General features: G+C 41.6%; 1 protein-coding gene across 2 annotated transcripts in view; it reads left to right on the forward strand.

The window, feature by feature from the left end:
- The window catches only part of JARID2 (jumonji and AT-rich interaction domain containing 2), a 222,718-nt gene that overhangs the window by 106,372 nt on the left and 93,510 nt on the right, over nucleotides 1-22,836 (forward strand). For both annotated transcript variants that reach the window (XM_057424216.1, XM_057424215.1), the window contains exon 3: nucleotides 14,850-14,991. In XM_057424216.1, the coding sequence (XP_057280199.1) occupies nucleotides 14,850-14,991 (142 nt within the window). The remainder of the gene's footprint in view (nucleotides 1-14,849; nucleotides 14,992-22,836) is intronic.

Consider the following 22,836-nt stretch of genomic DNA (forward strand, 5'->3'; position numbering starts at 1 on the left):
GTGTATGTGTTGACATATGAAGTTTAGGGAAAACAATGAGGCCTTCATGTCCCCAGTGACAAAAAAAAAACAAAACCCAAACCAAAACAACCCCAAAAAAGCGTTTTCCATAATATCTCTGGGGCAGATAGAAAGAAATGAAATAAAATGTAAAAAGTCCACCCTGTTCTTTTACAAGTGATCCACTTTGATCTGTCTAGTTTCTGCCAAAGCTTCTTCTGATTTTACGAACCAGTAGAGAAAAAATTTGGATTCTCCTTCTTTCTTTTATCCTTCTTGCTATTTGGGATCTAGTCATATGTTTTCTTTTTACTGTTAAATGGGGTGGGGGTCTTTTTTTGGTGGGAGTGGAGGGGTTGGGTGGTAGTAGTGCTGTGTTAAAATGATGTTTTTGTTCACATTGATTCTCACCTTCATTGTGTAGCTGTTTGGTGTTGCTAATAAATGGTTTTACGTGAGAGTCAAACCTTGATCTGGGTGGCCTGGATGTGCCAAGAAGCAAAGGCTGTCAGTGCATCAAGAACCTGGTGCACGTTGCAGGCTGATCAGGGTCACAGCTTTGACGACAATTCCTGTTCCATGTACTGCCCCTCTTCCAAAACGGAGCACAGCATCCCTGCAGTGCTGCTTGCCTATTAGATTGTTCCATCCTCTCCTGTCAGGAGGGTAGGTCCAATACTCATGGAGTGATTGACACTGTCCTTTCTGCCTCATGCTGCCACCTGGGACTATGGTTTTAGAGGAGAACATCATCTCCTACTGCAGGATAAATGTTGCTGTAGCCTCACCCCATGTGGGAACAGGCAGAATTCTCCCATTTTGTTCAGCATGGTTTTGTTAGGTGGTTTTGGGGGTATGAGGATGTGTGTGTGTATGTTAGCACTTCTAACACGCAAAGTGCTAAATGCATGCTAAGCATTAACACTATTTTATAGTCTTTGTAGCTTGAGTTGGGCTTGGTAGAGATGCCTTGAAACAGTGTGGGGAGGAGATGTTCTCACCCCAGGAAGACTTTCGTTGCCTGAACTGTTCCAGTTTAATATGTCTCCTTTAGCATTTTATAGGGTACTGTGAATGTACAGAAAGATTCCAGTTGCCATTTTAGTTGCCTTTTTATTTTTTTCCTCCAATATTGTAATCTTGAAATAGAGTGGGTTGTTTTTTTTTTTTTTTGAATATCAATAATGTACTTTTGGCCCTAAATCAGTTTTTTATTTTTTGTTGTAGTAATACAACGGCAAACTTCAGCATACACACAGCCTCCTGGGTGTATTTTGAAATCTCCCTTATTGCATTAATACATCCTGCATTTCTATGCTGTTCCTATGCTCCCTCCAGTCCCTCACCCCCATTTCCCTGATGCTGTACTTGAAATACATTACTAGGTATCAGCCTTTGGTTACATGAATGGATGGAAGGAAAATTCTGTGCAACAAATTCTTGGCTGGGGGCAGGAATCGGTCTTCTTAAAAAAATTTGTAAGAGCATACTTTATCTCCTTTGCTTTGTTTTAAATACACATCACTGTATAGTCTTGTATAAGTGTGTGTTGATGGTTGTTCCAAGGTTTCTATTAGGTCAGGAAGCAGCTAATGTTGTTTCACTTCCCCTTCTGATGCCCTGAAATGTGAGTAAAAAAAGCTGTTTAATAGCAGGCAGACTATTTCATGATGGTGGAATTTCTTTAACTCCTCTGGGGGTGGTGTGTCGGGAAGTCTCCTTAACATTTCAGAGCCCTTTCTTCAGCATCAGGTTTTCAAATGGCTAGCCCCCTACCCCAGCTCTCATCTCTTCCCCCTGTGGTTTCCCATAGAGCTCACAAAAGGGAGGTGAAAGTAAGGTTAAGCTGCTGGTCTCAAGATCTAGAAATACAGATGGAAATTGCTTGGCATATGAGAAGTGTTTCCCTAAAGGCGGTTACAGTGCTGATGTTTCATATGCAATGCTTTGGAGAACCGCATTAATGCTGGCAAAAATCAGTTATCCTCCCAGTTAAAATGAAAACTGTCTCTGTGTACACTCCGGGAGGTGGCTGAAGTTTACGTTATCCAGTGCCTTTAAGCTTGCCTTGCTCTTACTTTGGCCTGCATGTCATTCCTGCAGTGAGATCCTCAGAGCTCAGCTGAGAGCCAAAAGTAGGCTCTTCCTGCTTTGCTCCCTCACCTGCTTCCCAGTCACTGCAGTGCTGGAGCAGTCCAGGAGGGCAGGGATTTCTCCTAAGCATCTTCCAGCTACAGACTTATTTCCAGTGTGTTTTTTATCACTGCATGTGCCCAGCAGGTAGATGGCTGCTGTGCATCAGAGAGACGCTTGCTGCCAACCCCTGGCACTGCTGTCGGCATCGTGAAGGAGGTGGGCTGGATCCTTACCTTAGGCAAAGGCTTGGTGCTCTAGTAGAGGTGAAATGTTGTTGCTCCTGTGCACGCGTGTAGCAGAACAATTTGTTCATTCACATCGGGTTTCATACTGCACTTGTGAGTTCAGTCTGCATTGGTTGGCATAAATGTTTTACTGTCACTGACATGAACCTCCTCTGACAGTAGCTCTGCAAACCGGTTCCAGGGGGGTAAGTCAAAGTGGCAGAGTAGCTCTTCGTGCTAAGCATGAAGTGTGCTCCTCCGGCCTTTAATTTAAGAAAGTGAGGAAATGATACTTGCTTGCTTACCCCCACTTTAAAGAAGAGCAAAAGAAAGAATGAAATCCCTTCTCCTGGGAGGGAGTGAACACAGTTGTGCAAGTACTGATTTCACAGAAAGATAGGTGGGAGTTTGGTGTGTTTTGTGGCTTTCAAGCAACCTGGTTTTGGAAATATGTTTGCTTACTGTATGGAAAAAATCTTTATTACCATATTGCTGCTTCACACATGAAAAAATTACAAGTAGTAATTTTTTAAAATTTGTAATTTTATAATCACTTTATCAAGCTAGATGTAAAACCAGTGACAAGGAGGAAGGCATCCCAAAAGTTCAGAGGCAGAGTTTTAGAAGCTTTCAGGTATTTGAGTTTTTGTGTTGGTTTATGGTGCCTTGTAGCTGCTTTCTGTGAAGAAAGGAAATAAATAGTACACTGGGTAGATGGTGTTGAGGGGAAGGGTTCACTCTGAGAAAAAGCATTTGCTGGTTTTGCCCCAAAGGGAATCTCCTTTCCCTACTAGCAGCAAGGCACTGAGCATTGGATGAAATTCAGGGTTAGAGATAAAAGCCTGGGAAACCAGTGGTTTAAAAAAAAAAAGTGTATGAGAATTGCTCGGGAAGCTTTCATCCCTCCCCTTCTGGGATGTCACAGGGCCCTGTGCTGGTGTGGTTGTCAAGCCTACGCTAAGGCTCTGAGCAGGTATGTGAGTGCTCACACTGGCATGGAATTTGGAATTTGGCTGCAGGCAGCGCTGGCCCATCCCTGGCATTGGGTTATGTTGCGGGAGGCAGCAGTGCTTGGGCTGCCTGCGGTCCAGCCAGGCTGCCCTGACCTCCTGGGGCAGGGAGGGCTGTCTGGGGCATTGCTGAAGAGGGTTGTAGGTAGAAGTGGTTGTGGCCTATTTTTATTTTTTTAAAGTCGGCAGATATTTAATTGTGCTAAACTTGGAGCTCATAATTCAAGTGCTTAGTAGAAGGAGGTGGCATGCCAGAAAGAAAAAAATCCTTGTCAGTGAAAGAGGTTGACAGCTTGACTCCTAGAGCTGGCTGATGGATGATCTCGGAGTTAGGGAGGGCATGTTGACTAGAAAGTTATTGAAAATGTTGAGTGAAAGTAATTAAAATGGTTTAATTCAAGTATCTGTCATATGTAACTGGAGTTCTTGTAAAACACCTAGTGTTTGGCACAATTATTTTTTTCCCAGGACAGGAGAATGACTTTTCCCTCCCCTCCTTTTCTTTGGCTGCAAGTTCACAGAGCATCTCCAGTGCAGAGAGCTGTATCCATACCCATGGCTGCTGGCTGTGCAGGAAGGTCACTGCCACTGTGTCATCAGGCTGTGGGTTCATACAGCAAACAAGATCTTCATAGCTTGTGTCGCATTTCTTCTCACTGTCTGGAGAGCTGCCCATGCTACTGGCAAAAGTCATGAAAGGCAAATCCTCAATGGCATGCATTAAAACATCAAATGAGACAACGCAATTAGAAGTGTGTCATTCAGCATTTGCCTTTCATGACTTTTGTCACAGAGGGGCAGAATTAGAAGCAATTAAGCAGAGGATAACCTCCCCAGAAAGGATTTGTGGCATTTCTCTCATCCTTTCCCTATCCTTCTTCCTACAGCACACTGCTGGACTAGAACCCTCCTCCTGTTCCAGAGTGATGTTTTGCTCCCTTTTGAGGTGTATGTAGAAGTCAAGCCCTAAATTTATTCTACTGATTTGGTTCGCTTGAGAAAGCAGTAACTCAGGCTGCCTGTTCTTGCAGCGTCCTATTTGCAAATAGAGAAACACTGGCCTGATCTCTGGGGGAGCATGGAGGTTGCTGGTGCCATGATGCAGGCTTAATGCCTGCTGCCAGTTCTCTGTACCCCTCAGAAGGGCTGAGGTCCCACTGAAGGGTGCAGCAGAGGGCTGCCCTGGGCCTTTTCTGCTGCTTTGCATGGGGAAAGAAGCTGACTGTCCGTGACACTGGTTCTAGAAATGAGCCTTTCATTACCTCTGTCTGCTGAGATTGTGAGCCTGGCCTGTTTGTGTGATCCCTCACTGCAGATCACTAGGAACTGTGCTTCATTAGAGAAAAAGCGCATATTGCATATTCATCAAGATGCTGTTTTGGTGTTTTATCCAGTTTCATGCAGATACCCTGTTTTCAGATTATACAGCCTGTAAGGGTTTCCTGGAAATTGTAACAAATACAGCCAAGCCTTGCTAAGCCTCTGGGGTTTAGCTGCACATCTTTCCCTTTTCAGGCACCCAAGTATTCATTGTTAGCAGTGAGACACTGCATGCCTTTTTATTTCCCTTGTTGTTTTATTTGCACATTCATATTTTGTATTTTCTTCCAATTAGCAGGCTCTGCCTTGCCCCACTGTGTTTGCCTTCACCTTCTTTCTTCCTCCTCCGTTTATACTCTGTGGAGACACAATTGCTAATTTTTACTTTCTAGTGTAGAATAGCTGTTGTCTGGAGACCTGCTCTTGGCATAGCTTTTCTTCTCATGTTACTTAAAATACCAGAATGTCTTTTTAAAATTATTTTGTATTTTTACATATCAGTCTAGTCCCTCGGCGTCAAGCTATGGGGATTTTTGATGCGTGGATTTTATTGTTCCTTTGTCCAGCCATTCCTAGTGGAACTCTGAAATGGGGTAAGGTATGTCACTGAGTCTAAAAGCACATCCCTGTGATGCCGAGGTGGGGAGAAATAACTGACTATAAGACTGGGACTGCTAGCGCTGTTTTACAGTTAAGATGGATCTGTAAGAGTGCTTCAGAAAGGGAAAGAATTATCCTTCCTTGTTGCTCACATGTAGGTGACAAAGACCTACATGTGAGCTAAAATGCTGACTAGCCTTCTTTACTTAATTCTTTCTTACCGCAGTAATCCGTGCTGTCTCCCTCACATTTGTAAAGAACAAGCGAAAATACTTGGGAAGCCAATGCAGTAACCCTTCTCCAAGTAATTGTCAAATAGATACAAACCAAATAAAAGTGGAAGGGACAAAACATTTTAAAATGAAACACTTGCTTTCACAGGCATGTCTAGAGTTTTCTTTACTCTCTCATCTCATGGGATGTTACCCCACTGGTTCTCCATTCAGCCATAAAATTCCCCAGAACAGGCAAGATAAACAAGATATAATGGTTTTGGCATAAACCCCAAAGAATAATTTATTTGGATGTCACTGATAATTTTGTTAATACCTGAGAATTTAGACTTTTCTTTCTCAGTGGTTATGCTGATTCTTCTATCACTAATATCCATGAACTAAATAGAGATAAATTACACTTGTGGACCTGCTTGTGCCTGTGATTTCAAATAAAACGCATGTTTAACTCTGTTTCCAGATTGCATATGTTATTATGAAACAAGAGAGAATGTCCTGTAGGACAGATGTCTCTGGCGTATCTGCAAATCAAAGGGCACTTTTTCTCCGCAGCGGGAGCTAAAGCCACTCTAACACCAAAATCAACACAAGGCACGCACCACTGAAGGGTTTTAGTAACAGCTCGATGTTGTGCTTACTGTCTGCACCCTTTCCTGTGTTTCACCATGGAGGCAGATCTCACTAACTTTGTTCTACAGGTGGGCGAGGTGAGGTGTGTGTAGGGGTGGTGACTTCTCCAGGGGCAACTGCTTAGCAGTGACTGCGCCGTTCTTGGTGATGGTGTTCTCTTGCTGCTGCATAGGGCTTCATGCCTTCTCCACCCACACCTCCCTGAACAGCAGAGGTCTATAGCTTGGCAGTTGGAGCCCTTCTGAAGCTTTCTGACTGCAGTCAAGAGGGGCTAGGGGACAGAGGTGTATGCAAACTGCATACTTCAGATACTGTGATTTCTTGTCAGTGTGCAAGAATAGAATGCGGTGCTCATTTCCCCAGTGCTAATAGGGAGTGCTTATGGTACTATAAAATTCACTGTGTTTCTGTTTGTCAAAACTTAATGACCTTTACACAGCCTGGTACCTACTTACTACAAAAGCTGCTGCTCTCCCCTTATCATACAGCTCCAGGAGCAATTGGTAGAAGCTCGATAGCACAATGGTACCGATATAACAGATAGGAAGCAGCTTTTAGGGTGGTGGCCATCAGCTCTCTTTCCTCCTCTCTTTTCTGTTTCATTCAGGACAGCCCTGGCAATTTGGGTCAAAAAGACCCAAATTCCTTGGGTCCTGTTCCCTCCCCCCCCCCCGAAAAAAAAGCGGGGGGGGTGTCAAGGTACTTACTTGTGTTTTAAACTCTGCCTTAGCTTTGCATTTGTAGGAAGGTGGTTTAGGAGAGATTTGTTTGTTCCCCAAGCTTTTTCTGGAGTCTGCATTACTGCTGCTATCTCCTTCACTTGTGTATGAATACCTACCCTACTGCTCATCGTGTTTCCTCCCTCATCTAGGCCACACCAGCATGGAGCTCAGGCTGATTGGTTCTGTTCTGCTTTGTGAAGAATAAGGTGCCAGAAAGTGGTGGTGTGATCCCCTGGCGGAATCAGGGGTTTGGAGATTTCGTTGTATCCTTAAAAGCAGAGAAATATCTTTAATCAGAGAGGTGTGTCCCTTTGAATAGATGTATTTAAAATAAGCCTGAAATAACAGGTCTAGACTTCAGATGATAATTAAATTATGATAATTTTTTTTGCTGTTATACTCTTGTTTCTGTGAATTTAATACCACCCTCATCCAAAAAACAAAATGGAGAACACCCTTAAAAGTGTTGTGTTGAAACACCAGAACAATACAATTTCAATTAATGCTGCTAACAGGTACTTGATAATAGGCTCATATGCAGGAAGCAGTCACATAAATGTCTTTGGTTGCTTAACAGCGATTTTGGATGGAGATGTAATGGGAATAAGGAGCTTCTTTCAATCTGTATTATTTAATCAGTTCTCTTTGGTTATCTTGTCTTTGACAGGCTGACAAACACATCTTGTGCTGTAATGTCATTCATGCTTGGCTTCCATAGTAATGATGTATATCTACATATAAAAGCACTCTTCTAGTAATTTCTGAAGACTGTACAAGCTATTTGCTAACAGTTTTTGGCATAACATTACTGCTTTATGCATATGCTCTGTTATGTACCACAATCAACCTAATGTCCAGTGGCTTGTCAACTGAAAAGCCCACGTACTGTTAATTACCATCATGGTGGCAACACGGAGCATCATGTGGTATAAACAACGACTGTTTCATGCTGTGGCTTTTTTATTTGGAGACAGAAAACTGTTGTGGTTTTGCATTACCAAATGAGATCAAAATAGCTTTCTCTTGACAGCTATCCTTTAAATAAAAATGGACAGGGAATTGGTGTCTCTTATCCCATAGAAAAATGTTTTGGTTCGTTTTGTTTTTAAATTATCTTACTGTCATGAAACCCTAGTTCCTTTAGTCTCTAAGACAACCACAGCATGAAAATAGGCCTTATTTTTGAGGCGTGTTGTCTCTTTAATATGTAATATGATACCTTGTCATGCTGTGACAATGTGACAGATGGCATTTGCACTATAAAACTAAATTATCTTTTGTGCATAGCTACACAACAGCTAAATACAGTAACTCTGTACTGTATGCTGATTACTGCAGAGTGCAGATGTTTTAGAGGTACTGACTGCTATGTTTTAACTTGGCATCAAATGATTAATGGTTTTATTTAACATGCCTACCAAGATTTTCGTAGTGTTTCAGCACATAGTCTCGTATATAAGGGTATTTTTGGTAGAAGATAAATTTAGGATTACAGGCAACGGGATGTGAATTTATATTGCATTGCAGATGTTTGTCTAGTACTTCTGCAAAATGGGTCAGGACAACTTACGAACGATATTTTGCAAGTAAACTTGTGTATAGTGTTAGAGCTTACAATAAACTGTTAAGTCCTGTGGTTATTAAGTTGAAAGAAAACTAGGTGTAGCTGAGCCATCAGTTCATTTTATTTTGATTTTCAAACAGAATATTGCCTGCATGAAACTAAGAGCTATAGTAAATACTTAATGCTGAAGGAACTGATTTTTTCACCCTCCATACTTGAGGCATATAACTCATGTTGGTGGTCTTCTGTGGTGCGGTTATACCCAAGAGTTTGTCTGTGTTCAGGTAGCACAGACCTTTCAGACCGTGGTGTGGAATGGTCAATGCCACTAGCTTTCTAACACTGCAGTTACACCCCTCGCTTTCTTGCTTTTCTTGACTTCAGCAACTGACTTAAGTCACTTAAGACTTAGGTGACTTAAACCTTGGCATCTGTGGCAGCACTCCTAAATGGGACAGTGCAAAAGGAAGCAAATAACTGATTGGTTGATTGATTTTTATTTTTTTGTGTTTTTAAAACAAAGCTTTCCTGTACAACTCCCAAAACTGTGCAGCTGAAGTTTGGACAGGCGCATTACTCTACGTAAACAAAGCTGTAGCTCTGTGCCTATGTATCTGCAATCTGTGCTGTTGTATGCTCTCGTTAAGTATCACTGTCATTCCGGCACAGGGAGAGTGCCGCTTCGATTAATCCACTTTTTAACTTCTCATAACTTGTGTTTGTCTATTTTGCCAATTGCCCTGGAAACAGCCTTTGTACCACCCCCAAGTGGTTCAGCTTGCAGGGATCAGGGTGGAGCACAAGGAGAAGGGTCCTGCGGGGGGCAAACCAGTATCTCTCGGCAGTGGGAAGTGGGTGTCCCTGTGTGGTGAAGAAGCACCCAGGAACAGAGTTACATATTTCACATACAGCTGAGATTTGCAGTATGTCTCCCCTATGCCATGGGGGTCTGCTGATGTTAGGTGCTTATCCCATAGGAAAAGCTGTGAATATGGTCATGCTGAAATTCCCCCTATTTAGGCCAGTTAATGCTTTTGGTATCTCTGGCTTGTTTGTGTTGTGTGGACTGTGTGCTGATTTTTCTCATGGGATGTCTTTGTGGGCTGCCTCTCACTGTGAGAACTGATGGGAAATACAATTGAGTATCACTTTTCTTAAGCCTTAGGACTGGGAAATAGTGAACTAAAATAGGTGTTGATGTCTTGCAAGAACATGAAAATGTTCCTGCTCAGGTGCCTGGTTGTCATTAGAGTAAGTGATGTAGAAACAGTGTACTGGGAACATTGTGTAAGTCCTTTCACCCAACCACTGTGTTCAGCTAAACATGTGGCACTGAGATTTGTACAGATGCTTCCCTTTGGTTTCTTGATCATTTAGTAACTTTAATAATGAAGAACGTGCCAGTAATTGTAATCTCATCTATTCTTAAAACCAACTAACAACTAACCCCAAACCATTACTTGCATTTTTTCCTGTATTCCCTTCTGTTACGGCTTTCTGTGTCTCTCTTCCTTCTCTGTTTTCATCCTATGTATTTTTACTTACATGGTGTTTTACTGTATTGGTGCATTCCCAGGTACTGTGACTTTGCATCATGTGTTCAGGTGCTCCCAAGACCTGCCCTGTACATGCCTGTCATCTATCTCTCCAAATGACCAGAGATGGATTCGATCATGGCTTGAGCATGCAATTGTAGATTGCTGCTGAAATTATGTGTGTGTATTGCCAAAAATGGTAAGGTTAGTGAATCTGTACCAATATAAATTAAGGCCTGCCTGCACTGGAATAGTAAGTCTTACTTAGTAGGCTGAGAAGCAGTCTGCTTGAGCCAGTGCAGGCCCCCTGAAGTAAGCTCATTTAAGCAGATTTAAGTGTTCTTTACACACACTGTTTTTTGCGAAAGGGACCTGACCGTTGCTGGAGAAGACTCAGCAAGACATCCTCTCTATTAGCAGCTACAGTCAAGCAGCAAAGATAGTGAGCTGCAATGGGAACAAGATGGTGCATGCTCTGCAAAGGTTGTAAAGCTATGATATCTGTGTTCTGTCTGGATCATCCTCGAGGGTACAGTTCAGCTCATTGCAGAGCCCTTCCTGCATGTGAAAAAACAAACTTGTAGCTGCAGACAGATTTGAAAACATTCAGTGTGTGTAAGGCAAATAAAAGGTGGTGATAGAAGTCTCTTCAATAATGACTGGGATGCAGAAGGCAGAAAGGACTTTTCTGCTTTCCCTGCTTGTAACAGTGCACACAATGCTCACATTTGCTGCTTTTTCTCAGTGCAGTTAAGAAGCTAATCAGTGGATAAGTGCAAATTTTTTTTTGTGTCTCCTTAAGCAGGATGTAACTAAAACTGTAGTTTGCTATCACAGCTTATGTGGAAGTTTAAAAAAGAGCGCAGCAAAACTGTGAAGCTGACGCTGGTGTGCCTAAGATACATTTTAGAAAGGATGTTACGATCTCCATGGTTCACTTTTAAGCCACCTTTTTTAATTACCAGGAATTAGTAATTGGCCTTTCTCTTAAAATATCTATTGTTGGTCAGTTAGAGCCAGGACAGTATATTCAAGGGACCATAGATGTCATTTGATATGTGAGTTCCTGTCTTTCTGACTTAATTAAATAATTCTCTATTACTGACTTGGTTAAAGCAGTGTTTATTCAGTGACTTTGAGTTGTTCAGTGTTTCAGTTCCTTTTAAACTTTGGCAGCAAATGTGTGCTGCTTCACTCTCTACCTAAATTACTATTTCACATGTCATTTTAATATGTGAAATCCTACACTGACTTCTAATCCAAGTTGCTGTACTTTCAAATTTAATTCTTATGAGATTTAGTTTAAAAAATATTAAAAAATCTAATTTGACTTTTAAAACAAACACTTTATATTACAGGGATAAAGTCTTACTTTTATCAACCCTGATTTATTCTGCTTAGTTATTCAGGATTTATGGTTGATTGTGATTCCAGATGCCAGTGGAGGAGGGAGTGAGAGCTGGGCCTGGGATGAGCCTAGTGGGCATAGGACAGGCAGCCGCTGCCAGCTCTCTGGCAGCTGAGAATGTCACTAGCCACAGGCTTTGCCATGAGCCAGGGGTTGTGGCATAGTGATGTGCCTGTTGGAGGGCACAGCCATGGAAAAGCAGTAGAGAACTGTTCGTCCCTTTGATTTTATTTGGCTCTTGATGGCTTGCTGGTTCCTCGACTGTTGCTGGGTGCTCTCAAGTAGCCAGGGTTAAAGAGTGGTTCAGCTCTTCAGACTATGCAAAAGTGTATTTCCTTGCTTGGTTGCTCTTTCCTTTTTATATTTACTATTGCGGCACTTGGCTTTTAAGAAACATGAATGCCTACTGCTTCCAGTAGCTTGATTGACTTTGGAGAGTCAAACTCTTGTGGATTGACATGTGCCAGACTGCTCCTGCAGTATACCAGCAGATCTGTGTCCCATCTGATTCCAGCTCATGGTGATGGGGGTTCATGAGCATCACTTAGCCACTTGGCACAGCTCTGGGGTCCCCACACCATCCTGGGGCCTCCAGACTCTTTAGAACTGATGCACAGAAAAGAATGTGGTTTATTGCAGTTAGAGAGAGCAGCAATGGCATTTGAAGAAAAAGGTATCTAGGGGCAAACTTAACACGTTTGATATAAAAATGATTGAGTGGCAGTAAACTTTATAACAGCCTGCTTCAGCATGTGTTTGCTCTCCAGTGCTTGGAAGGAGGCTGTGGACTGTGGCTGTCTGTGCCTTTTATCACTTCAGAGTGGATTTTGCAATTATGCTGGCCTTGAAAACCTGTAGAACATGACACCCTGCCCATTATTTATCAGTATCAGTTGTTTCATACCTCTGTGTTAGGATACTTGTTTTAATTAGTTTCAGCTGACAGTAGCTAACTTCAGTTATCAGCAAAATTGCTGTGTTTTGGGATGGTGCTGGTTATCATGAATGATAGTAGACCAACCGGTATTTTTCCTTAAGGGACACAAATCATTCTTGTCTCCCAAGTGCACTGATAACTTGGCAGGGTGAAAGGATGAATAAAAATTGCCTTCCAAGTGCATGCAAGTTGACAGTCCGAGAGTTGATTTTCCTGACTCGTATACTTCAGGTTGCTGGGTTTTACATGTGGCAAGTCTCCAAAGCAAATATTGCTTTTGGAAAAACCTAATCAAATCCTGCCGTAAGAGTTAAGTTACTGAGTATCAGGCCTCAAATGATATGCTTGATTTAGACTCCGCTGGAGTTCAAAAATTGTAAATTTTATCAGCAGTGGTTTCATGGAAAAATGCAAAGCAAAAGTTGAAGCTTTTTTTTTTAATTTTAAGAATAAACTTGGGCACTAGGGCTTCTAGTGAGGGTGGAATCAGCATAGGGATATAATCTATTCTATGTTTTCTAAAGGTCACCTTCATTTCCATGGGAATGCTTTGAAGGGATGCTATCACCTCACATCGCATCATTGTGTTTCATTACAAACCCTGTTGTGGTATCATGCGCTGATACTGAAATCTGTATTATTTGTTGGGTCACACTTTGAAAGCTCTTTAATGGAAAGGAAATATTGAAAGGTATTTAACAAAAAAGGAGTGAAAATGTAAACTGGGTCATTTCATGTCTCCCTGCCAGTTTTAGGCTGGCTAGTAAAGAGATTTTAATGCCAAAATTGGTGCTTAGTTTCAGCTTTTGCTTTGTGGGCTTTATGTTAGGAAAAGAAAAATGGAACTACCAGTTCACTGCATCTTCCCTAGAAAACATAATCCAGGCTTATGTTTTGTAGGTAGTATTTGTAAAACAGTGTATGAAAGCTGCAGCATGTGGCCACTATGTAGCCACTTCTAACTCCAAGCCAAGAGAAATTTGGTATAGTTCAGACTGAATAAGAGCAAACTTTGATAGGAAAAAGAAGAGTGATATGATGTAGCGATATGATGTAGACATTGAATTAAGCTGTTTAAAAACGGGTGATCAAATCAGAGCGATTAGATTGGAATCTGAAAGGTTCGAAGCCCACTGGCAGACATTGCATTGCACGCAGTCATAGCGCGCAAGCGAGTAGTGAATGGCTGGGCGGGGAGGGAGCTTTTGGCTGTGGCCAAGGTGCATGGACTTAGAGCAGGCAGCTTGCCAGAGGAGGTGCCTTGCAGTTGCTTTGGTTATACTTCAGTGTCTCTTTGAAGCTAGGCTTGGTTGAATGCTCAGTTACGCGATGAGTAAGTGCATTGGTGGGTCTAAACTGATTTTCCAGAGAGCAGGCCTGAAATGGTGTACTGCTGATGCAGCTGTGGTGGGAAGTTCTGAACTGCTGTAAGCATCTTTGGGTTAGCACTCTTACCAGCCTTGCTGCCTGGAGTATACTGGAAGGCATTGGACCCCTCAAGGTTTTCTAAGGTGCAATTATAGAAAGGGGGACTGAAATGGAAGAGGGAGGTAAGTCCTACCACTGTTTCTCTGAGGAAATAAAGGAAACAAATATCTTTTTTTTTTTTTTTTTTAAATGCCATTTGCAAGTATTTTGTTGGAGAGATGAGAAAGCATTTTCCTGGATAAAACTGCAGCTCCTCTGGTAATAAGTTTTAAAAACCCCAAGTTAATACTAAGCTGATAAAATTGTACTACTCCCTGTCATCCAAGAGCCTATTGAAGAATATGTTACTGTTGTTTGTAGGAGTCATACTGTATTGTAGTTAGAATAAGCAAAATCTATTAAAAGTTATGCTTGTTTAGGGCCCAGTGGTGTCTTCCATCTGTGTGACTCTGCTTGCGGTAGTATTCCTCCAGAAGAGAAAAGGCACAAAAGGAAACCAGCTCTGGCAGACATTTTCCCTGCCTTGTGTACCTTTGCTGTCAGTCTGGAGTTTGTGTAAATGAGTGACACTTGGACAAAAGAGTTGAGAAACAGACGTTTGATGTTCACCCCTTTGGGACTGAGGATTTTTTGTTTTTGTTTACTAAGGATCATAAATTGCAGTAGTTGGAAGCAGCAGAATGAAGAGCAAGATGACAAATTGGACCAAATGGCAGCTTAATTTTATATTGATCTACAGATAAATGCAAAAGATTCTCATCTATGCCAGTCTACAGGAGTTCTGTAAAACAGGGATGAATTTGACTAAGCTGTGTCCTTATTGAATGAGGGATGTGACAGGATTATAAATACTATTGCAACCACACATAGTGTGGTTATTTGGGATTGAGGCCTTACAGTTAACCAAATCAGAACACAAAGGCAGGCAGGTTTTTATCAGAGTACCTCTGTACAAAATCAGTGTTATCAGTATATCTCTGCAAGATGGTTGCATTGGGTGTCAGCTCCCTATTGTTAGTGTCACACATGACTTTTTATGAAATCCATTTGGCACTGTTAATGCAGGTTTCGAATATTGTGTACTACTTTCTCACCTTTGCAGGACTTCTCACTAATGGCCAATCTAAAGGATTAGGACCGGGATCAGAACAGCTGGAGAATGAGAAGGACGATGCATCGCAAGTGTCTTCAACAAGCAACGATGTTAGTTCTTCAGATTTTGAAGAAGGGCCCTCAAGGAAAAGGTCAGTAGTGCGTTATGATTAAAATACAGCCTTTCTGTTTTGTTCCTTTTTGCTATAAGGTTGTGATTATGTTATCTGTAGGGTATGGCTGCACATACTGCCCTACCATAAACAGGTTTCCAGTGTGGCTTCCTTCTAGTAACAGTGAGAGTATAGGAAATTTTGCTTCATCCATTGGTATAGATGGTTCTTCTTCTTGTTTGGGAAAACATGAAAAAGCAGTTCTTTTTGCAGTAGATGATTGCTGAATAAAGTGCCGTAAGACTCTTCCTCCTCTTGCCCTCCCTTCTCCTCCCCCAGCTTTGGCCTCTCAGGGATGTGTCAATACATATGTGTGTAATTTCAAGAAAAGCATCGCTAAAGTAGTTAGTGTTGTTAGTTTTAATTTTCTGTGAATGAAACCATGTGAAGTTAAAAAGGGGGAGAGAAAAGAATAATACAGATGCTTCTGAGAAGAGAAGCTGTATGGCAAGGCATGTCGTGGGTATCGGTTGCAAAAGATTACTTTGAGATACTGCTGTAGCAAGTTACAGCCTCTTTCCTAGAAGCTGGTTATGAGGTCCTTGTTGAATTCTTGTGAGTACTGAATGTGCATAATGTGGGTTAAAATTATACGAATCCAGCCAATCTATTATAAAAAATATGCTGAGAATGCAGGAGGCTGGGAGTTGTCCTCTGTATGAAGTAAGAACTAAACCAGTCTGTCTGAAAAATGACATTTAAAAGAGAGAAACAGAAAAATGCTTTCTCAGTCTTTTTCCTTCACACTTCTCGCATCCTTGTCCCAAGCCAAAATTAACCATAAAATGAAGTTCTCTCTCAAACAAAGGAAGTATTCCTACAAGCAAGTTTTCTACACAACCTTATCATTCCCCTGAGAAGCCTGATGGGGTGAGGAGAGTAGCGCTTTCTTGGAAATTCCCTGTTCCTGAATCCCCCACCACTGGTCCCCACAACCTTTTTTACCCCTGAGCAATAAACTTTGCCATTTGGGCAAAATAAGTCATATGCCCAAATAGCTCCTCCAGTGTATCAGGATAAAATCTGTGTTATCTTCCATACTGGTAGAAACATAAGGCTTACTACGTCCTACCACTGGTCAGGGGAAAAATATTTGTGTGTTTACTTTTGGCTTTATGAGATAAAATGCATGTTTGAAAATTATTTCTGCTTACAAATTTAGGTGACATCCACTGTAGGTGTGATCCTGGGAGACAGTGGTCATTGTTTCACACTACTGTTGCTTGCATGTTATTTTAAGGTATTTTTGCTGCCTTCTGCCTTTGCTTTGTCCCCATGTTCCTCAGCCATCCTGACACAGCTGCTTGCAGAGCCACACCATGAGTAGGTTCTTGAGCTGGTTAGGGTTAAAAATAATACTGGAAGATGGATTGAGGCTTTTTTTTTTTTTTTTTTTTGAGGGTTCTTATGTTTTTAACCTGCATTAAACCATCTCTTGTTCACAGCGCAGCTGCAGGAGCAGCCAACAGTGTGTTTGAGGGGACATCTCCCGCCTCTTGGGGCTGGCAAGGGCCAGAAGGGCATGTCCTTTTTGCTGTCCCTGTTTCTTCTGCACTGCATGCATCCAGCTTCAGAAATAAGTGGGATTACTAAATCACTGGTCCCAAGAAACGACATTTGAGTGTTGTGGGTGACATTTTTTTGAGGAATCCTTGCTAGTTTTTGGCTGTGGGAATTCAGACACTTGGGAAGCAGCTGGGTGGTTCAGGCATAATAGCAGGGAACTTGGTGCCTTTGGTACTTTTCAGGTTAAAACAAAAAAAAAAAACAAAAAACCTAGTCCAAAAAACGGAAGCCAAGATGAAAGATATTTTAATGCCTTTTGTGGAAGACAAGGCATCATTTCAGTTCTTCTTCATGCATCACTGAAATAATACTACGTTTCTTGCTGCCGTTGCTGTGGAGGAGAATGTTCCTGTTTCGTTTCCATTTACACACAACACAGACTTTCATATATTTTTTTATTTTTCCTCCCCCAGCTTCCTCTTTGCAGAGAGACATCTTCTGGGCTCCTTCTTTTATGCCACACTGCAACATGTTGAATGTTTTGATGTCATCTTTTTACTCCCTTTTCATTTATTTTGTTTAGCTGAATATGTAATGTTTCCTCAGTCCAGGCCATCTTGGCATCCTACATCCTATGCCAGGTATATTGGGTACACAAAGGATATGAGGAGGATGAGGAGTAGGGATATGACTGAAGTGGGATCTATAGGTTTGCTGCCTCAGCTCTTCAAAATCAAACTTTTCGGTTGTCTGTTCACAGCTGTGTACACAACTAATGGCACTCTTGTGCTAAAATACACATTTGAACACTGTAACTTTAGCATTTACTTCATGTAGGCTTTTTTTCCCTCCACAAAACAAGTATTTGTCTTCTTAAAATACTGGGCTATATAGCTGGTGGTATATGCAGTGAAGCGATTTTAGGGATTGGTGCATTTGGTTAGTGAAGCATTTGTGTTTGGAACTTGCTCTATACAATACAGTGAGTTTTGAATACCACATTTCCTGTAGTGTTTGAATGGAGCATTATACGTCAGTTGCTATTTATTTTTTTATGGCTTGTGGAGTCTTGGTGGGATTGTTTCTTTTGGAAACTTGAACTTGTCATCTTCTAGAGGAATAGGTCATGTGTATTTCATACCAGTGGTGGCAACAAAAAGAGTGCTAAGCAAGTAAGCATAATAAATAAGGGTAGCTGTTGTAAGGAACCCCAGTTTGTTTAGTAGTTTAAGGGTCTGGTTTGACCTTGCAGCTCTTCAGTGTAATGGCAGGCTGTTAGTGTGGAGGTAGACAGTCTTCTCGGATTCTTCTTCCCTCCTCTTCCCAGCTGTGACATGTCTGGCAGTCTTCTGGCCCCCAGGCTGGTCAGTTCAGTGGACTCATTTGGCAGCATTCTTCTCCCTGCTAGAGCAGGTCACATTATATAAATGGAATAGGGAGATAGGTTCATGTGTGTGTGCAGTGTGTGTGTGGTTTTTAATTTGCATTATAGGTGATCCAGACTCTTACAGTTTCAGAGGCAATTTGTGCAAGAGCCTGGATGAACAGCAAGTTCTGTACTGTGAGGGTGGTGAGGCACTGGAATGGGTTGCCCAGGGAAGTTGTGAATGCTCCATCCCTGGTGTTGCTCAAGGTTGGGTTGGACAGAGCCTTGGTTGATATTGTTTAGTGTGAGGTGTCTCTTCCCATGGCGGGGGGGGGTTGGAACTTGATGATCTTAAGGTCCTTTCCAACCATAAATAACGTATGATTCTATGATTGTAAGTGCCAGTTCTCATAGCAAGCTGAGTGTAGATGAGTTTGCTACCAGTTAGCATTGCCTTGTGGTCTCACTATGGCAGCCATTGCTGACGTAGAGTTTTCTCTGGTCAAAACTAGGCGGTAGATGATCCTAGCAAGTTACTGGTCATAAGACTTGGGTGTAGATATGTAGGTGCTGACAGGCATCTGTGGGGGAGGGTAAACCCCTACCAGCCTGCCTGTTGACCCTTGAAAAGACTACTGCCAAGTATTCCTTATTTCACACATACATGCCAAGCTGCATAACGCAACAGTAGAGACCCCAAAGCAAGCACTGCTTCAGGTTTATCACATCTATTTTTCAATTTTTTTCAGTTTCAGCCCCTTTCATAGTAACATAGCTTGATTGAGGAGCTATACGTGCCATAAAGAAAGGGTCATGATGGGAGGAAAGAGATTGAATTCTGGTAAAAGTATGCTTATTTAAAATGCTCCAGATTTTTTTCAGAAACTCAAGTAGATATTGTGCTTGATGGACCAGGCTTTTGTACATGGTGGCCTGGTGGTGTTCAGCTTCAAATGGCTCCAACCAGTCTGTGGGTGCTTTGTCAGTAATTAACACCATTTCTCTCTGGAGGAGGCTTCCTACACAGCCAGGTTTGCAGCCAATGGGTAAAGTAGCAGCTCCATTTCTTTTTAAGTGTAGCGTTTTAGATTGAAACAGAAATCATGTTACAGTATTAAAATGTATGCAGTCTGTTTTTTGTCATGCAGTAGGTTTCAGCTGTGTTAGCTTGGTGGTGTTAAGGAGGAAAAGAAGTACATGTACGGCTTTGCCTCTGCAAATCTCCAGATCAGTCAAAAAATTGTAAGCCCTGCTTACAAAATAAATGGCATTTGAGGAGAGATTGGCAGTGGCAGTAGTGGTAGGTGCAGGACTTCAAAATGCTCAGATTTGTTTGAGTTTACATTTGAAGAATAGAAAATGTTTTCTTTGATCTGAGCTCTGTGTATGACTAGTGATGAGGTCTGGAGGGACGCAGGGGGTTAATCCTGAGTAGTAAATGTTACTTTCAGCCAGTAAATAGGTGTCAATGTTATTCTAACATTTGGCAAAAGCTAAGTATTCAAGTATTTCACTGAATCTGTTGTGTAATGGGTTGCCGTCTAATTGCCATGTAAGTGAAGGCAGTTGCTGGTTTCTTCTGTGCTTTTGAGAAGGATGAACAGAAGCGTTGGTATACAGGCTTTATAAACTATGAGGTTAGGTGGCCTTCACCGAGTAAAGATCATGCATTTCAAAACCCAGGAAAAAGGTAACTGCTGAAGAAGTGTAACTGCATTGTAGCTGCATGTTCTTGTTATGAATCTCCAATTTCCAGCTATGATTCTCAGTTGAGAGGGTCAATAGCTAACAGGCCAAATGTGTTTGGCCACTGTGCTGGATGCTCGTACGTTTTTATGGGCAACTTTTAAGACTACAACCATTGGCAGTGAATAACAGTGGGCAGAGACAGCTGTATGTTTTGCAGCAACAGCTGCTCACCTTACCCAAGAAGAGACATGTGCAGAGCAGACTTGATATGACGGTATGTTAATCTTCACTGGTAGTATGCTATTGCTTGCTTTCTGTTACTGATCAGGTGGCTGCTCCTCTACGTGGCCCCCTTATGTGTTTATCTTTTATTATAAAGTTCTGTTAATAGAAGACTGTGAGAAGTGGGAGGAGGTTAACTGATTTTAGTACTCATTAAGCTTCACAGTTTGGGGTTTAAATTGTTAGAATATTTTCCTTGTTAAGGGGTTTGTTTAGTTTTAGAAATAAAATACAGTTGAAAAAATCCCTTTCCTGCCCCCAACAGGAGCAAGAGAATGCATGGAGGTTTTCTCCCTTGCCCAAGGGTATACGCAGCTCCTGGGAGAAGACATTTAGTACAGTTCTGCCATGGGGGAGGTTGCTGGCCACAGGAGAAAGGGATAACCCACTGGGGAGCAGTACCATTTGAAGCTGCCACAGCTAGATTGGCCAGAAATTGCTTATTAGGAATCTTCTGAGACCTTTAATTAATACAGCAGCTAACAGTCTCAGGCACATGACCGTGAAAAGTGTGGCTGTGGGCTACAGCAAGGCCAGTCTGTGGGATGTGCTTTAGCCCCTTGCCTTGTGCTGGCTCCCTGCTGCCTGCTCCATTTTGCTGTTTGTCTCTTTTAAACACTTTGGAGGAGGAGGCGAGTACATTGTTCTCCTTTGGCTAGTGGCTGCCCAGCTGCTAGCTGGCAGAGCTGTATTGCACCTTCAGCACCAGAAAAAAAAAAAAAAAAAAGTTGAGGGTGGGCAAGCTTCTGCATATTAGGTAAGCTGCTAATTTGAGTGGTTTCTTTAGAGATACATCCCTTTCAACTTGAGCTACAAAAGAGTTGCCGCAGAGCTGTCAATAGATTGAGGGGACTCAGTTTGGTTTCTTTTTTCCTTTTTTATCAAATTGTTTTTCTAGTTAATAATGAAGAGTGTTTTTAGCACTAGACTTTGCACTTTCTAGGCAAGACATAAAACAAGGTCAGTCCCGTTCCTATGTACCTAAGCTTGCAAGGGTTTTCTACTCTGTATTGTAGGTGATGGAGAGAGCAGTATATTGTGACTCGGGTGTGAAAGCAGGAGATGCTCATAATATCAAAGTGTTTTTCCAGGACATTTTGTAGTGAATAGTCTTTTCACTGATTGAAACACTGTATAATGTATTTATGTTCAGTTGTTGCCTGCTACCTCAAAATATAATCCCGCTTATCAGCCAGGTGCTATTTCTAATTTCAGTAGGCTGTGCAAATCTACACTCCTTTTTTGCTTATGAAGAACTACATTAATTCACAATAAAACCAAAATGGCAGTAAGATTTGTGTATAATAATTTTGATTTTATTTTTTTTTACCCCCCTCTGGAAGCTCTAATATGAGTAGAATATATTTTTAGTGCCACACATTTATATTTTAATAACAAGCCTTATAAACAAAACAGTAATAGTCTATTGGAGTGGATTTGCATGGGAATAGTAAAAAGACAAATTACCTACTTTTTAATGCAAGTCAAGGAGATCATTTTGTGTAGTTTGAAAGGGAAAAAAAATCAGGTGTTTAATGGTCTTTCATAAGGAATAAAAAGAGATTGTTGACATAGATTCTTCTATCCGACAGGCAAAGATATAACAAGGTACAGGAATCTGCGATTAAAGTAGTTATGTGGGTAGACAGCTATGTAAACAGCTTGTCCGAGTAGCGACTTAATAATTCTGAAGGTACACTTTATAGAAGCTGAGAAGTGTTAAGCAATGTCTAAAAGAAATGTGCTTGTCCTCAACTGACATTCTCTTCAGAAGTCAGAGTTGCAGGAAGAGCTCTTCATGACCTTGGGTATGGAGTCATCCCCTGAGAGACCAAGGGAACTTCCAAAGCTAGATCAGACGCATGCAGTTGTTTCTGCAGTTCTTTGTATTGCAAACACTCTTTTAGCTGCTTGATAACCCATCCCTACTGTCATTCACTTTATTCATATGTCTCATCCGTACATGTGAGAGGCCAGATGTTGACTGCTTAAATACCAGGAGAGGTTGCTCTGAACTGATGTAGGAAATAATTCACTCTGTACTGAAAGACACTTTTTCCGAGCAAATTTGTGTGTCAGTGTGAAAGAGGTTTTTTTTTTGTGGACATAAGCTACAGTCTGTATAAGACTCTAGACTGATGTTTGGATTAACATAACTGCTACATCTGGTTTCTTCTGTCATTTCCACATGCATCTGTGCTGTTGCTTGGCCTTAGCTTACCTTAATGTTACAGTTTAGGTACTGACTGATGGCTCAGCCTGGTACCCATACTGCTGCCACTGAGATCTAGAAGAGCCACCTCTGATTTGGTCCTTTTTAGAACCTTCTTGACTTTGTGCCTCTCTGAAAGTTATGTTCCTGTTACTGTCCTACCCAGAGAGTAAGGCATTTATGAACAATCTACTTAGGTGGCATTTCAAAATGACAGGTTGATAATAAAAATATTTTCTATTGAGGACTGTCTCTGGACAGCTAGTGAGTGCTTTTTCTTCTCAAAAGCCCCTTGTTACTGCAGAAGAAATGTTATATGTGGTGACATTCCCAGGGATCTTGTCATGTCAGCAGAGATGGACTCATTGCTGTGCAGCTGTTTGCTGCTGTTGCAAAGCCAGGCTGCCTTGTCCTCAACAGTGGAAACATGCGTAACTTGAAATACGTATGTTTTTTTTTGCTTCAGGTCTGTTACCCTCCCTGGTTCCTCCCTGAACCCTCGCCAAATAAAAATATTGGGGCCCATGAGATCTCCTACAGCTTTCTTTGATAACTCGCAAGTTCCATGGTCCTTGGTGGTGGGGGGGGGGGGGGGAAGGGGAGGAAGAGAAATGAAACCCAAACATTCACACATATTGCAAACAAGTGTCTTTCCACTTATTACTCCATTCATAATTTACCAGATTTAATTTAAAATTCAAAACAGGAAGGGGAAAAAAAGCATATAATTGTATTTTGAAGATCATGGCAATGCTATGATTTTTTTTTG

The sequence above is a fragment of the Pezoporus wallicus genome, unplaced genomic scaffold, assembly GCF_028554395.1.
Source record: "Pezoporus wallicus isolate ANWC-B61680 ecotype Strahan unplaced genomic scaffold, APGP_CSIRO_Pwel_v1 contig_5485, whole genome shotgun sequence".
In the NCBI taxonomy this organism is placed as follows: domain Eukaryota; kingdom Metazoa; phylum Chordata; class Aves; order Psittaciformes; family Psittacidae; genus Pezoporus; species Pezoporus wallicus.